Raw genomic sequence first — 17491 nt, 5'->3', positions numbered from 1 at the left:
CTTCATCATAATAACTAATAAACTTAAGAAAACTTGTGTTCACAACTCCTCCTCCACTTGCTTAGTGCCATCCCATAATATCAATACATCATCCAAATAACCTAAATAGGGTATAATGATGGACATGTATTTAGAAGTGAAAATGTGCTGCCTGTCCCACTCTGCTAATACTAGGTTAGCATAGATGGGTGCACATTTTGCACCCATTGCAACAACATTGATCTGACTAAAGTATTCCCATACACCATCTAATACCAATTTGCTTACAACGGCCACCAGAACCATTAACAACTGCTCTGGAGGGGGGCGGTTGGTTGAAGAGACAAGGGTACAGTTTCCAGACTTCGAGACACTGTTGTCTCATCCCACGCTCAGTGTAAGGCAGATGACAGAGAATAGAGCGGAATTTGTTGCCAATATGTTGCCAGTTACCTCTTTCTTTCCCCTTCACACCTCCAACATTTGCTGTCTGCCTGAAGAAAAATTCTCTTGAGTCTACTTGGGGGGGGGGGTATAAAAATATCTGTGGAAACATTTGCAAACAAAACTTGTAAATCATCTAGATTTTGTTGCATATTTGGGAGGCATACATATATCCTTCCATTGTTTCTTCGTGCATTGCTTATCCAGTCTCTCTCTGCAATCCTTTCTAACCTCCATTGATTCTTATAGTTAGCATGCAATTTTTTATATGCTGTACTAATTATTCCTTTTTTAATGGCATTTTCTGTTCCAGATTCTATTAAAAACTCTACCAGTGCTGGTCTTTCATTTAGAAACCCCTATTCCTTTCTCTTCCCCTATACTTTGATATAAATCCTGATAGGGAAGGTAATCTCTAACCTGCAGTCATACCGCTCAACCTCTTAGAGCAAGAAATCTAGACAAAGCCACAAATGGGAGGAACAAAGGCCCAAAAATAGGGACACTTTTTTTTTTAAATATTGCTCTTATAAACTTAGAAAGTTGAAAGAATAATAGGTTATACATTAGCATGAATTTTCTGAAGGATATGAAGTCTGAAACTGTCTGCCATTATTTTCTGACTTAAGTCCACAGTGATTTGCCAGTGTTTTGTCAGGAAAAAAAATTATATGAACTATAACAAAAATATGAGGCAAAAATCTGGACATTCTTCAAAAATCTGGACAGTTGAGAGGGATGCCTGCAGTGCAAATAAATTCTTGGCATCTTCCCATTCTATCATCTTTCCCTCTAGTTATTTGCTCCCAATACCTCGTTTCCTTAGCCAGTTTTCTCCAAGAAATTCTAGCCCCCTCTTGTCTAGTGTCTGTATCCCTAATTGTAGTCATCCCTATCGACAGAATATCTTTCTCCATTCCCGTGTTGGTTTAGTTCTTAGAATACTTTCTGCTACTTTATAGATACAATAGGCTGTATGATTATTGTTCTCCTTAAAGGCCTGCATCCAAAATTCCAGTCTCTCCTTGTTTCTTGAGCTTCCTCATTTCATCAGTATCCCTTTCCACTTTGAATTATAGTTTTTTGCTTGTGCTATGTATAGGAGTCTTAAATGTGTACCTGTGAAATACCCCTTCAAATTGGCTAATCCCAATCCGCCCTGTTCTGATGGAAGAATCAACTTATCCCAACTGACTCTTGCCATCTTCCCCTCCCAGATAGTCTTTCAGTTCTTTAACAATTGCTACCCACAACTTCTCCTCTGGCAAATAAAAATATGCCTGACCTGAGTATAAGACTAAAGGAACTAAAAACATTTTAATTGCCTGTATCATGCTATTCATATCCATATAACAAAGCTTCCATTTTCTCAGTTTTTGTATTATCTTTTGTTTAGTCTCTTCCCATATATCTTCAGCTGCCACACTAGTCATTTTAATCCATACTCCTAAATACTTAATTTTATCATGAACCAGTTCATATGTGGGTACATAATTTACCGCTATTGCCTTTGTTTTAGCGTCATTAATTTTGTATCCCCAAAAGACCTGAAACAGTCTCAAAATTCCCACAGCATTGTAATGTCTTTCTGGTTTTGTCAGGTATAAAATAATATCTGCAAATAAAGTCAGCTTTTCTTGAATACTATACCAATTATATCCTTGAATTTCTGAGTCCCTTATTTTCTTTACCAATGGTTTTTAAATATAATGCAAATAAAGGGGAAAGAGGACACCCCTGCCTGGTTCCTCTTCTCAAGCAGAAATTCAGAGGGGACCCCAGCCACTTTAATTTTCACCTCCAATCCCTCACATATCCTTCTAATCAACGTTATTTTTTTCAGGAAATGCAAATGCGTCCATTGTCCTGCTCATAAAGTCCCAGGTTACTCTTTCAAATGCTTTCTCTGCATCAAGACCCACCAACAACAGTAGTATTTTCTTACATTCTGCTTCCCACTGGATCATCAATGTTATGTTAATGTTGTCAAATGTTTGCCTCCCATCCACAACACCACATTGATTCATAGCTATCAGTTTTGAGATTACTTTTGCCATTCTTTTAGCCATTATTGACATAAACACTTTATAATCACGGTTTAGTATTGAAATGGACCTGTATGAGGCTGGATCTGATGGATCTTTACCCCCTTTAGTTATTACAGCTACCACTGCTTTCTTCCAGGATGCTGGTACTTCTCCTCTTCTTAAGATACTGTTAAACAAAACCTTCCAGAGTACCATCTATTCCTGGGGCTTTCCTGTGGATTGGTCACACATCACCATTTTTATTTCATCTCCTCCTTTCCGAACAGTTAGTAATTGAGCCTCATCTGTCTCTCTAAACCTGGCATATTTAATTCTTCCATAAACTTTTCCATTTGTATCTTTTCTTGATTTTCATATTTCTCTGCTTTAGAGATTCTCATAAAATTTCCAAAATATTTATAATACCTCTACAGGATTTCTTGTTACCTTCCTTTTTATAGGCTAAGTTTGACAGCCCTTTCTACTTTCTTTTGCCTCATCATTGTGCTAAAAGTTTTTGTGCTCTACTGTTATCAAAAAATAGTTGCTTAACAGCAATCTTTCTAAGCTTATGCATATTATCGAGGTAATGCCTTATTTTCTGCCTAGTATTCTGCAGTTGATTCTCTGCTGCTTTTTGATATCCCCAAACATTTCGGGAAGTAGTTGTCTCTAAATGCCCTATTTAATTGAATAAGGTCTCCTCTTAAATATTTATGAATTACTGTACAAGGTAAGATATTTTAGTCTATCAGAATAACTTAATTTCACTTCCTTGGATGTCCATTATGTATTTCTGCTATAGTCTTTCCAATTTACTCATGCTTGTTTTCTTGTATGGTTTCCATGTTGTTACTCCATACTCAAGTTTAGGTATAATGTAACAGACTCAGCACAACTCCTCATGGTGTCTTGCAGAGTTCTACAAGCAGCAGTGAGCGAAAGAGGGACTTTAACAGATTATAAGTATTTTTTGTCTGCTTTCCTACCAGTGACTGTTTAGTCTCACCGAAAAGCGAGTTTTCTAACTATCTGAGTTCTGCAAAGTTTGTTTTTTTGCATTTGTCTGCATTTTTTTTGCGTTTTGCACTTTAAAAGTTGTTTTCCCTTGTTTAATTGTTGTAGGCTACACATTCAAGTGCACTGGCCGATCTAAAGCATTTACTGTATTCCTGTGCCTAGTTTCTGTGTTTTAAGTGAAAAAAAAAAAAAACAAAATATCATTGTTTCCCGCCTTTTCTGAGCTAGAATAGTCCAGTTTTCAGGTATTGCTGAATTCCAGGCTGTGTCATAGTTCCTGTTTTGCCCATATCCTTACTTGGACAGGAGGAAGCTTCTTTGTTCACCAGTGAGAGTGGGGAGCTCTGAGCAGCCTGTCTGTCCCTGGAGGAGTGGTCTCTGCCCAGTAACTAGTTGCTTATTGGCTGTTTTGGGCCATTTCCTATCTCTTTCAAACTCCCTGCCTAAAAACCTGCTTTAGTGCAGTTTTGTGCGATTTTGCGCATCGCGCAGCTCCGATTAAGCAGTTTTTAACAATTCCCGGCTCCACAAAGTCTGCGCTTCAATTTTTCCCTTAGAACTAGTCAAACTCTCAAAGTAAGTACTCAACCTTCATTCTACAGCCCAGCACTTGCTCAAATTCCTCAGTAAGCACTAACAAACTTTAGCACTACACCCTCTTATACTATCCAGAAGTACAAGGTTCCCTATTTGTCCATTCCAGTCAGTCAGTAAACCAGTTCTTTAAACTATCCAGGCATGTCCAAAGCGCAGTTTCAGGTATACTCTCCAGTCCAGCTGATAAATCTGGGAATCTTGAGGCAATGTTACAGTTGCCTTATGTACACAGACAACCCTCTCCTTCTTCCAACAAACAGAAATATTTGTGAGATGCAACAATACAGCCAAACTGGAGGCCAAGCTCTCTCAACCCAGGACTGGCAGTCTGTCAGGAGGAGAAGGAAACCACTCGTACCACACAACCAGTCTCACATGGACCAAGCGCACCAGCAGACAAGACACATAAACTCACAAAAACATACTCGAAGGCCCTAAATAAAAATCTGCCAAAGCAGCAGAGACCTCCAAAGCAGACACCCAAGCAACCGCTACCCCACAACAACTTACACGTATCGCATACTTCACAAAGTCAGTGTGCCTCACAGTCGCAGCCCCTAAGGCTAAATAACACACCCAATATGCTAGTAATTGGAGACTCTATTGTCAGGCACACTGACGTCCCACTCACCAGACTGAACAAGGAGAGGGTCACTGTAAGCTGCCTGTCGGGAGCCAGGATCCGCCACATAACACAGGCACTCAGGTCACTCCACAGCAGGTACAAATATGACTGTGTCATTGTCCATGTTGGTGTGAATGACCTGAGACGTACCTCCCTGAACTACATGAAGAGACACAGAGGAGCTCTCTGATCATGTAGCCCAGGCCGGTATGACCCTGACCCTGAGTAGCATATTACCCTCACCAAGAATGATGATGATGAGGATCATCCCCTTTTTCCCATTTACATGGGGTCGGTGTATCGTATTAACTGTCGCCAACTCTCTCGATTCAGTGCCACTCTCCTGCCTTCTTCAGCACTCATGCCTGACTGTCGCAGATCTTCTTTCACACAATCCATCCACCTCTTTGCTGGATGCCCTCGCTTCTTCTTACCTTCTTCCTGTCTGTCCCAAATCTCCCTCACCAGATTGTCTTCTGCTTTTCTACACATGTGCCCATACCATCGTAATCTGTTCTCTTTGATCTTTTCTGCAATCGGAGCTACTTTGGCTTCTGCTCTTATGTCCTCATTTCTTTGCCTGTCCCGCAGTGTGCATCCTACCACCTTTCTCAGGCACTTCATTTCCATCACCTCTAGCTTCTTCAACTGTTCTGCCTTTACTGCCCAGGTTTCTGTACCATACAGTAGTACTGGTCGCACCACTGTCTTGTACAACTTACTTTTCAGCTTCTTTGGCATTCTTCTGTGATATACTACACCTGATACTCTATGCCAGTTGGCTGCAGCCCCTCTGATTCTAGCTTTGACCTCTTCATTCAGACTACCCTTCTCCTCAACCCCCCCCCTCCCAGATACTTACCTGTTCCACTATCTTCCCATCTATCTCTATTCTCAGCTTCTTCTGATTTCCCCAATCTACTGCCATTACCACTGTCTTAGCTGTGCTTAGTTTCATCCCATGTACCTTCAGATTTGCATTCCATTCTCTGCATTCCATTCTCCTATCCTTTGCTGAAGTTCTAGATCAGAGTCTGCTTGTACTGCCACATCGTCTGCATACAGCAGCTTTGTTGCTCTGACCTCTCCAACCTGTTTGCTGATGTAGTCCATTACCAGTATGAACAGCAGTGGGCTCAGAGATGAACCCTGGTGTACACCCACTCCCACTGGGAACCCCTCAGTGAGGCCAAACACTGTTCATACTTGAGTCACTGGGTCCTTGTACATAGCCTGTACTAATTCTACCAATGTTTCTGGGACTTCAAACCACCGCAGTACTGCCCAGATCAGCTTTCTTGGGACCTTGTCATATGCTTTCTCCAAGTCTAGGAAAGCCCAGTTTGAATCTCTCCTCTTCTCTAGTTTCTTCTCAAGTATCTGTCTCAATGCAAACATCACCAAGAATGATGCCGCAGTATAAAGACAAAAATGATCAGTTTTAATAATTGGCTAAGCTATTGGTGTCATTCAAAGGGGATCCAGTTCTGTCAGCCTGGGATGACATGCTAGACAAGCCATGTTGCTTCGCCAGGGATGGCTTGCACCTGTCACCCTTAGGCTTTCAAATACTGGCTAAGGCTCTTGCCACCCCCATAGTGCTTTTTTAGGCAAGGCTAAAAAGACAAACCCACCTCCATAGACAATATCAGAAACAAAATAAGGGTAATGCTACTCAATGCCAGAAGTCTTAAACCTCAAGATGCACGCACTCGAGGCACTCCTCAGTATGGAGAAAAATCGATATCTGTGCAGTAACAGAAACCTGGTTCAAGGCTCCAGAGAGTACCCCAGCACTACCAGAATTCAACTCATACCATTCCTTTCAGCCCCAGAACATGGACAGGAATACTAAAGGTGGGGGAGTATCCATTTTCATCAAGGATACCCACACCTCCAGGTTAGTGGCACTGCATGAGGCAGCAGAGACCATCCATGTGCAACTAACAGTAGGTAAAACTGCTTTTCAGTTCATAGCCTGCTACAGATCACCCACCCTGTCTCAGGATCCCCACGCAGCATTCCTGAGAACATTAAAGAATATGAAGGTCTCGCCAAACACCATGATATTGGGGTATTTCAACTACCCAAACATTGACTGGGAAAACTACTCAAGTCCCAACTCTTTTGCCCAACGGTTCCTGGAGTTTATAAACTCAAATGCCATGGAACAACTGGTCAATGCTCCCACAAGAGGTGACAACATATTGGACTTGGTCATCACCAACATGCGGGTGCAATGTTCCACATCAGAGGCAAATCCCTCGTTGGTAAGATCAGACCATAAACTTATCACAATGGACATCCACATCCCGACCCCACCCCCAGCCAAGGAAACCACTGTGAAAAATTTCTCGAAAGCAAACTTCACACTTCTCAAGACCGAGGTGGAAAGTTTCAAAGCCCCCGGGCTAATGGAAAATGCTACCCAAACTGCAGAATCCTTTACAAATGCACTCTATGAGCACCTACAGGAATGCATGGATCGTGCCATCCCAAGTAAAACCAAGACTCGCTCCTCCAAGAACAGGAGACCAGTCTGGTGGACCCCAGCCATAAATAAGCTATACAACAGAAGGAGGAAACTATTACATGACAAGGCAAAATCCCAAAAAGGGAAGGCATCCTTGATCAGTACTAGCAAGAAACTTCGATCCCTCATAAAATCATCAAAGGCCTGCTTCGAAAGAAAAATCGCCAAAGACTCAATCACAAGGCGCTCTTTAGCTAGGTCAAAAATCTGGGTGGCAGCTCGCAGATCTGCTCTGAGCTGGTGCAAAATGGCACAAAATACACTGAACCCACAGACATTGCCAACATCCTGGAGGACAAGGTCAGTGCAAACTTCACCCCCCCCCAAAAGGGCCTGTGTCTATCCCAGAAGAATGCAGTCTCCCAGATATCAGACACACAGGTGAAAGCAGCCCTCTCCAAAGTAAAAAAACACAGCATCAATGGGACCAGATGGTATCCCGGGCTGCATCTTACACGAGCTCCAAAACTAACTAAACCCTCACATGAATTCACTGTTTCAACTCAGCCTTACCACAGGCTATGTACCCAAAGAATGGTGTACAGCAACAGTGATCCCGCTCCACAAAGGTGACGCCACAATGGATCCAGGGAACTATCGCCCTATAAGCCTGACTAGCCTGGTCTGCAAGGCTATGGAGCGCATCATCATGAATCTCATAAACAAAGACATTGGGAACCTCCAGACACTGGACCCCACCCAATTCGGCTTTAAGGGCAGATCTTGCCTCTTAAACCTAGTTGACTTCTTCCTTAGATGAGGGAAAGGTAGTCCACACAGCCTACCTAGACCTCGCAAAGGCCTTCAACACAATACCCCACTCTGGTATCATAAATAAGCTTACCAGCTTAAATATCAACCCGTATGTCACAAGATGGGTTGCAAATTGGTTCAGGGATAGAACTCGCATGGTCAGAGTCGCGGGTGTCATGTCCGACTCTAAACCAGTACAAGTGGCGTCCCACAGGGATCAGTCCTGGGACCCCTCTTGTTAGGTATATACTTCTCTGAGGTACAGGCAAACACGGTAGGACTGTGGCTGACCAAGTTCGCAGATGATTGCAAACTGGGAGCCATAATAGACTCTCCGGCTGACACAAACATCCTCCAGAAGAGCCTTACGGAGACCAATACCTGGTGTCAGAACCATGGCCTCAAGCTAAATGCAAAAAATGCATAGTCATCCCCTTTGGGAAAAACTAAGTGCCTACAAACTACCATATAGGAGGTAATCCACTAATTACAGAAGAAGTAATCATCCGGGATCTGGGGACCCTATATATATATATATATATATATATATATATATATATATATATATATATATATCCCACCTATTCACAAAAGGGTTCACATCTAGATCTAGAGAGGTCATTGTGCCCCTCTACTCATCAGGCCCATAATTGAGTACAATGCCCCATTTGGGATGTACCTTACCTGACACCTGCAACAGCTGGAGAGACCTCAAAAATACCTCACCAAGAGGATCATGGGCCTCAAACAGATGCCCTATGCAGCTCGACTAAAGAAGCTCCAGCCTACTCAGAGGTGATCTCTGCCTGACATACAAGGCCATGTCTAACCCGAAATTGTTGGACATGCTCCACCTCAAGAAAACCAGATCCATTAGAGCTAGACACTCCAAGGACTTAAACCTTAGCACAACAATAAATAGGACATGCTGGAGGGATAGATTCATATCCCAAAGGCTTCCTGTGCTCTGGAATAGAATCCCAGTCCATGTTAGGCAGAGCCCCTCGCTGACCCTCTTCAAGAGAAATCTTGATGAGTGGATGGGAAATCGTAAATTTGCTCTTGGGATCACTTGTATGGCCCTGCTGAACAGAGGCTCAGGAATCTAGTCTAAAAGGGAGGCGAAAGCCAACACGTTCTGGCTAGGCTTATAAATGCCCTAGGGCAGATAGCTTAGTACCTACCTATGAACCTATGTAACTAGCAATGATTTTGTACTTTTTGATTTCCTAAACTTTATAAGTCTGGTATGTGACTTATAACCTTTATATGACCTATAAACCTCATTAACCAGTTGGTTGATTAGAAAAACTCATAGCTAGATCTACCCATATACCCAGATCTTTATAATCCACAGTTTCAATCACTGTGTGCTGCATTAACTATTCATCTTTCAATCGGTCTACCAAGTCTCATATGCTTGTTTTTGATGTATTTATCAGCGTATTGTTCTCCTGTGCCCAAATGGTCAATTTAGTAAAGTTCCTTTGCAGACATGGCCTATATGCAACACATATAGTCGTTTATCCATTTTGATGTCATCTGCATACAGTCTGTAGATCATCTCTGATGAAAGATGTCTGAAAGATGTAACCTAAACAAGTATGTTCCTAGGATAGAGCCCTGTGGGACACCCTGTCTGTAACCCAAAAGTTTACCTATCCACTTATACTATACTTGCCATGTCCTATTTGTAAGCCATGCAGCTATATCCACCTTATCTAGAGTACATCAGTACTTATTGTTTTAATTTATTGCTCAGTGTTGTGTATGACCCTATCAGATGCTGAAATTGTCTATATAAATTACATCACAGTGCAGCTTATTTATAGCTGTTATATTGGTTTAGAATATTATGTTATAGGTGGTTATAGTTTCATAGATCTGCTTTCAGCATATGCATTCTGACATACGGTTTCATGCCTAACAAGCAAAAGGAAATGTTCCTGCAGTAGATGAGGTCTGATATTAATTCCACGAAACCACAGCACAAGTTCAAACCAAGAAACACTTGTAGCTTCTAAAAACTTTAATAAAAAAAAAACATATACAGGACTTAACATACAAACGTTTGTACGTCAAGTCCTGTATATGTAGTTTTATTAAAGTTTTTACAAGCTACGAGCATTTCTTTGCTTGAACTTGTGCTGTGATATGGTTTCATGTCCCAACCTTTCCAATTCTAACAATAATTTATCCATTTATATGGTGTTGCAGCACCCAGTGCTTGTGGTGTGCACATATCAGGCATGTAGAATTGTGTGGAGTTCAGGAGGTGCTTAAGGGTTCACTTCGCATTAGAGGGAAGGCCATTTCTCTGGGCCAGAGGTTGGCCTGCTCCCTGCCACCCATTTGTCACTGAATGGGCTGACCGGGCTTCCTTGGGCTGGAAAGAATGGGTCAGATGACTCTTGTCCGTCCCAGGGTGTGCCTGGCCATTGTCCCCACTGGAAGAAGTAGGCTGATTGGGTGAGGGTAAAGGAAGCCATTTGGCAGATCCAGTGGAGGCAGGGGCTCATGGGAAAGGAGGCAAAAAAGCTTCTTAGAGTAGTGAGTGCCTGTAATGCTTGCTTCAAGAATGTCTCCATTGTAGATATTTGTGATGTCCACTTCATCTTCTCTCCTACCTTCATTTGGCATTATTGTCTCAATTGTGACTAAGAGGAGTTGGATTACATTTGATAAGTCATACTCTGGGATTAGGCTATTTGAGCATTTTAATTCTCTGATCGTGCAACTTCCTCCATTTCTTTATATCCCAGCATTTTACAGCTTGGGTTTTATTCAATCAAGGAGCGTCCTCACCATTACATAGACCAGGTATGTTCTTATCAGTCCATGTTTGAGAAAACCTTCCTTCTTAGTGGTTCGTGATTATCATCCCTCAAACCCTGTGTACAGATGTTGGAACTTTCTTTAAAGTTGGGAAAGTATGTATTTTGTATTGCTTTGTTAATAATGTTATTTTCAAACTTTCATTTTTTTTTATTGGCAGGAGAGGTTTTGTAATAACAGAGGTGAAATGATAAGCTGTAAGAACACACATGCTTATGTAGTCAGTGTGTTGTGTCTGAACATGCATTACTATGCGCAGTAATATTGTTGAATCTGGTATCTTGCATCAAAAGTATCAAATTTTGACTGGCAGAAAAGGTATTACCCAGTCAAGCACCCACCAAGTAGCCTGGAATACATTACCTTATAATGTTAGTGTGTGTCTGCTGTTTCTTTATACATGGTACATTTAATTTCTTGGACAGATTATGGCTATCGTGTTGAATACTTGCATTTTAACAGTTTACATATGCCTGTGTCTATGATACTGAGGAACAGAACACAGAACCCCAACTATGAGCTGGGTAACCAGGATTTAGTTAGTAGTCCCAGCACTGGAGGGACTAGGAGTAATGAACTAATGCTGCTTGCTTTCCTTTCCAGGGATGGGGAGACTTGTAAAGACTTGGGCCATACTGGGTAGATGGAATATCCATAATGGAGTCCAGGGAACCACTTTTCCTGTTTTGGGAGGAAGAGACGTGCTATTTAAAAGAAATGCCCCTTGTACAAGTGAGGGCAGCATCCTTTGTGGTGGGCCCATTCCATGTCCCCCTCCCCAATTCTTGCACCAAGTGCATGTTGGTTGTTGGGGCTATATAAACATGAAGCTATAAATCACCCCAGTGTCTCTCTGGTGACCTCTCTAAGTCAATACTTACTGGTGATTGGGAATGAATGGGCCAATTGATGAGGAGGGAGTTAATCGTCAACATACAAGGGGGGAAAATTAGGCAAAAAACTTGTATGTATTGTATCTAGTGGCTGTATGGATTTTGAAGGCTTGACATTTTTATAGTACAAAATGTTACTACAACAATGCCATTTTCTTTTTGTTCTCTTTTGCGAGGATTTGTATTGATGCCTTGCTTTCATTCATTCCAAGCAAGTATATAAAACAGCCTTAAAGGGATGGCTTTGTGTGCATAGGATGTAGTAGTTGCTGGTTCACGTGGATCAGCAGCAGCTGTATTTGAACACTTTAATTCTAGCACATCCCATATAAGACTGTATCTGCAATCCCATGAGTGTCCTCAGCTAGGATGCTTTTCAGTTATCCATTGCCTTTATAGTTGTATGTATTTATGGTGCCCATTCATATACTAGCATCTGCATTGAGATTAGTAGCACAGGAACACAACATCTTCAGTCATAATGTGCAGTCATTTCACAGTAACTTCCTATCTGCATTATTCTTATTCTGTACTACCCCCAGATTCATACACTGACCCCCCCTCTATATTCATTGGGATTATACTTATTCATAAGTCGGTCATTGGTGGCCTTTCTTTCCAGTTGCATCCTTCCTTCCTTGTGTCATGGATAGGTCATTTGTGTATTTTTGCTTGCTTGAAAGACTATCAGAAAGTGTTAGCACATGACAGTACTGAACTAAGACATGTTAATTTCATTTTCACCTTGTATTTAGTTTCACATCATTAGTCATTCAAATGAAGCCTTTCAGTCATGACAACCCACTGTTTCTTTATTTGCATCAAATTATGGTGATTTGTAAATGTGTGTTAGAAATCACTAATGCAGCTAATAAAAGTATGTATCACAATTGTTTTTCAGGTGTGGGCTGCTGTTCCTCCTTGGAAACAAGGAACTTTAGCAGAACTGGTTGTTGTCAATGGAAATGAGGTAACGTATTATATTAAATGTAATAGTGTTATGCTTAAGAAAATAAATGTGGAAATTTAAGATACTAGGTTTGAACCTTACGTCATTTATAAAGTGTCTGTTGGACTGAACTTGGATTTTACATCAGACCATGTGCTTAGGGGAGTTAGGAAGAATAACTTGCACTTGGTATGTCAGTAAGAATTATCTGCTTGTGGTGGTGTCACTGGATGCTGGGGTTTGTTTTTTGAAGGCTGACTGAAATATTTAATGTGTTAAAGCTGCTTGTCCTTCTTGGTTCTTTTTGTGGCAGCAGGGAGTGTTGCAACTTTTAGTGCTGTAATATACTCTGCACTCATCCACTTGTTTTTTTTTTTTTTTTTTTTTTTTATCTAAGTTGTATATACTCTGCACTCATCCAACTATTGTAGGACATAGGAACAGGTAAAGCTCCATGCAGTAAAAAGAATTATGATGGGATCTCCCAATCGTAGCCTTGCAGCTGATGAGTTCTCAACACGAATTGCGAGACTCTCCTCTCAGGCTGCACTTCTTGACATCCCTGTCTCAAGCACGTAACATGCTGGTTATGATGATCTCAACTTGATACCTGTGCTGTGCAGCAAAACATTGCCGAGCAACAGCATCTGAGATTTTAATTTCAGAAAAGTCTGAAAAATTCAGAACATGCCCTGTTGTAGACCCAGTCTTCAGCTAACTCTGCAGTACACAGAAACACTGAGATGCACACCGTAATCTGTGTAACCAGCATATGTTTAGATAGTTTTACTGTTGCAAATCCTTTAACATCTCCAAACTCAGTAATGAGGTGCAGATGACTGTTGTTAGGTATGCTAGAGTAATGAAGGTGAAACATTTGTGGATTGCCTTCTTAATGCATTTTACTAGGATACCATGGGCTGTGATCCTGCTTGAATTTTGTATTAAACCATGTGCTTAGAGGATCCCAAACCAAATGCAAGCAGGTTTCCAGAACCTGATGTCTTTGTAAGTAGATTAAAGCACTTAACTTTGACTTTGTATTTTGGTTAAATAAAAGTGTTTAGAGTTCCTGTGATCAACTAACTAGCTGGTTGTTCTGTTATGTGCTCAGGGGAGTTAGGAGGAATAATTCACATGTGATTATGTGTCAGGATGAATTATCTGCCATAGCTCCCTCAAACTGCGTAGCACTGAGTCTGCAGTGTAAAATACTCTAAATACAGAGCATTGGTAGCAGTGCATACTCCATATATAATAAGACATAGCATACTGCACTTACTGGCTGCAGCAGAGTGTACATGTTGCCATTGCTCCATTTTGTTGTGTTCTGAAAGAATAATAGTAACTGTTGCTAGCATGATTATTTGAATAAAAAGCTGCACGAATGATATGGAACATAAAGGGTTAATTTAGAAATGGTATAAAATGCTGAAAAATAGAAAGTAATAAGTGTGCTGGCATAGCTTAAATAGATTTTAGCATCCATGTAAAGGAGTATGTCATGGAGAAAAAAGTCTTTAAAAATAACTGCGCAGATGGCAGCTGGAAGGACATCAACAAAGTAAAGAGATGTAACATCAAGCAAGATAACAGATAGTGCTGGAACACCACATTTCAGATGACTGTGTTTCCTTGGACCACCAAACTTGAATCAAGGACAAATCATAAATTAAAAGAACAAAGGAAAACTGTTATACAATGAAAGAACTGGTATACATCAGACTTTGAGAAAAAATATCAGACTTTTTGGTATAAATATGAGCGTGTATAAACAAGCTTTGGGAATTATCATTAGAGAGCTGACAGCATCTGTGTTGCAGTAGATCTGAAAGGAGAATGTGACAGTAAAGTGTATTAACTGAAACGGTTGTCTTCGTGTATTGTACTCAGTACAATACAGTAATAAGACTAGTTGATTACAATAAATAGTTAAATGAACTGTGATATGCATGCATGTAAATGCAAGTAACAGCAAGAAACCAACAGAAGGCAGTATATAATTTTTCCTGTTCCATTTAGCCATGGTGGCATAATCAGCTTAACATCCGTTCACTGCAGGAAAACATTCACCAACTTCCTGATCAGTCTGTTCTTATATTTGTAACTGTAATGTTTCACAGAAAATGTGGATGGCAACCCACTGAAAATTCAGTCTCCCCACATATGTGTTTGTTTTTTGTATTTCTTCTAGTGCCTCCCATTAACTTCCATTACTAGAAGTGTGTGTGTGTGTGTGTGTGTGTGTGTGTGTGTGTGTGTGTGTGTGTGTGTGTGTGTGTGTGTGTGTGCGCAAGATTTGTTTTATTTGCCTTTATGGCCTCACCCCTTGTTATAAAAAATTGTCTCAGGTGTGTGAGTTCTGGAAAACTTTGAGCATTGGGAAACATGTCATCATATGCGCCCAGGATGATTGCTTCCTTTGGACCACCCTTGCTAAGCATCTGTATTGGAACTAAGAAAAGGGCACTGAAAATATGCATCTAAAGAACCTAATCTGAGCAAAGAACCTGTATTGGAAACTGAAAAAGGAGCCACTTTATTAGGAGTAGATAGCTGGAATTAAAAAGCAATAGTGGGAAGAAGCCAAGCCGTTGTTTGGTCTGCAGGTCAAAGAATTCCTTACATGTCAGGGACTGTTGGCACAATATAGATGGAGGAGGAGACAGAGATGGGAGGAACAAGTGAAAGACCACCTCTGGCAGGATTGTAGTGGAACCAAGAATAGAAGATGCTGTTAAGAAAGGCATAACTAGTAAAGCATGTACAATGATGCACGGTAATTAAAAAAAAATCAGCAGACTAAAAACAACTGGGACGGGACGATTAGAATTACAAATTAAAAAAGATCAGTCAGAGGAAGTTTGTAACATCCTGAGGTATGGTATGAAATCCAGAGGATGTAAGATATTTGCATGTATTTGTTTACTTTCAAACCCCAAGTAGGCTTCAGAGGATTTTCCGTTAAGTGGATAGCAGGTACTGGATATGTGAAAGGAATGAAACAAAAAATTTGGGAACATACTTTTTGGGAATGTGTGGAATTGTCAGAGTTTAAGGGCTCCCTATGGAATGTTTTGGCACAGTTGTTTGGGTGGGGGGACATAAATTTATGAAGGAGATGATAGTACTGAGTTGGTACCAATGTTTGGCACTGTTGAAACCTAGTAAGGCCTTAAGTTTAATATTAACGGCCAAGAAAGCCATTACAAGACAGTTGAAATAAATGATTAAACCAGCAGTAAATAAAGTACTGACTTTTGTAAGGGAAATAAAAGCTCTACAGTTAGGAACATTAAAAGCAAGAGGAAGCAATTTTCATAAGAATAAATTGTGCATTTGAAAACAATATATACAAAATAATGCTCAAATAGATGACTAAAATAAGTAGGTTAATAGGAAATGAAAAGTGTGCGTATGTTCTAATGCACAAGAATAAAATAGAGCTATGTTAAACTGTATAATGCATATCTACAGTAATGGAAAGTGTGATTTTTTTTTCATTGCTATTAATTTATATGTATGTCACAATTTAACTGTGAATAAATATAATTGTTTAAAAATGAGTAACCAAAATTTTCTGGGTTATAATGTAATAACTGCTAAAAGGAAATTGACAAGTCTGAAAGACAGTAAACTGAAACTATTGTGTAATTTGCTTAATTAGGTCATTATGCAAAGTCCATTGGATTAGACAGTGCTTAGGTGAATATATGAATAAGAAATACAGGATTCAGTTAGAGATGGTTGATATAGCTATAGCATTTCATCTTTGGTCAGTGAACTGTCAGAGAATTGTCATGGTGAACGTATTTCACAGTATTAATATGCACTTACTCTGGTTAATGTGTGCAGAGTGGTGATTTACTTACAGGTTCGTGGGTGAGTACTAGGCAAGCTGCTCTTGTGGGACATTTCAAGCCTAGCCACTTTCCCTTTTTGTGCTCAGATTAATCTATCCCATTTGGTTTAGAAATTGGCTTTACCCACACCATGGTCAGTAATTTTATATTGCCCTTACTGAGAATCGATGGGATTGTACCATAGATGATTTGAGGGGACCCATGCATGGGGTAAAGCATTTAGAAGCTGCCTCTGCCAATTAGTAGTATAGAGGGCAGTTCTGGGGTAAATATTTTGTTTCCCATCCATATATTCAAGTTGCGCTTGAATACATTTGGAAGTATAAAGGTTTGTTTACTGGCTTGGAATGGTGGGAGATCATATTTATATAGATCTTGCAGTTTTACTCAGCAGTGCATGTTCAAAGGTAATTTAGTAGTGCGAGAATGAATCCGGAAGGGAACTGAACCACATAGTGAGTGTAGGAAGGATTTAAAAAGCAAAGTGAGCCTACTGTAGGGCAGTGTAGTTATTGTGAGGTCTGATCAGACTTGTATTTCTACAGATCCACAAGATCGTAATGAAGCATTAAAAGGCTACAATCTGCTTTGTAAATTGAAACAAATGTCTGATATATTTGTCTGTGATTGGCTCTAGTCATGGATTTTAGCAGGTTAAGCTTGATGAACAAAGTTCTAAGCTACCCATTTTTAATTCACCTGTGGAAAGATGCAGCTTCTCAGACTTACTCTTGGCATTGCTCTCTCCAAGATGAATGCTGCTGTTCTCTTCTTGCCATATCATCAAGCTATTTCTGTTTATTCAGTCATATGACCAAAGGCCAGTCTTCACCTGTACCTGAATAGTTTTACTAGCTTTTCCCAGCTATATGTACATAGTTTTGTGGCACTGCTAATCCCCTCCTCTGTACTTCTAATATAAACCTTATGATAGCCATATGTATAATTCTCAGCACCTGCTTAACACTCCACC

General features: G+C 40.4%; 1 protein-coding gene across 1 annotated transcript in view; it reads left to right on the top strand.

Moving 5' to 3' along the window:
• The window catches only part of RTN4IP1 (reticulon 4 interacting protein 1), a 349792-nt gene that overhangs the window by 36483 nt on the left and 295818 nt on the right, over positions 1 to 17491 (top strand). The window contains exon 3 of the mRNA XM_044064928.1: positions 12608 to 12676. Coding sequence (XP_043920863.1) covers positions 12608 to 12676 — 69 coding nt within the window. The remainder of the gene's footprint in view (positions 1 to 12607; positions 12677 to 17491) is intronic.

Source organism: Protopterus annectens, chromosome 1.part0 (assembly GCF_019279795.1).
Source record: "Protopterus annectens isolate FY-2018-M chromosome 1.part0, PAN1.0, whole genome shotgun sequence".
Taxonomy (NCBI): domain Eukaryota; kingdom Metazoa; phylum Chordata; order Ceratodontiformes; family Protopteridae; genus Protopterus; species Protopterus annectens.
Note: the sequence above shows the minus strand (reverse complement) of the source record. Positions and strands in the feature narration are given on the sequence as shown.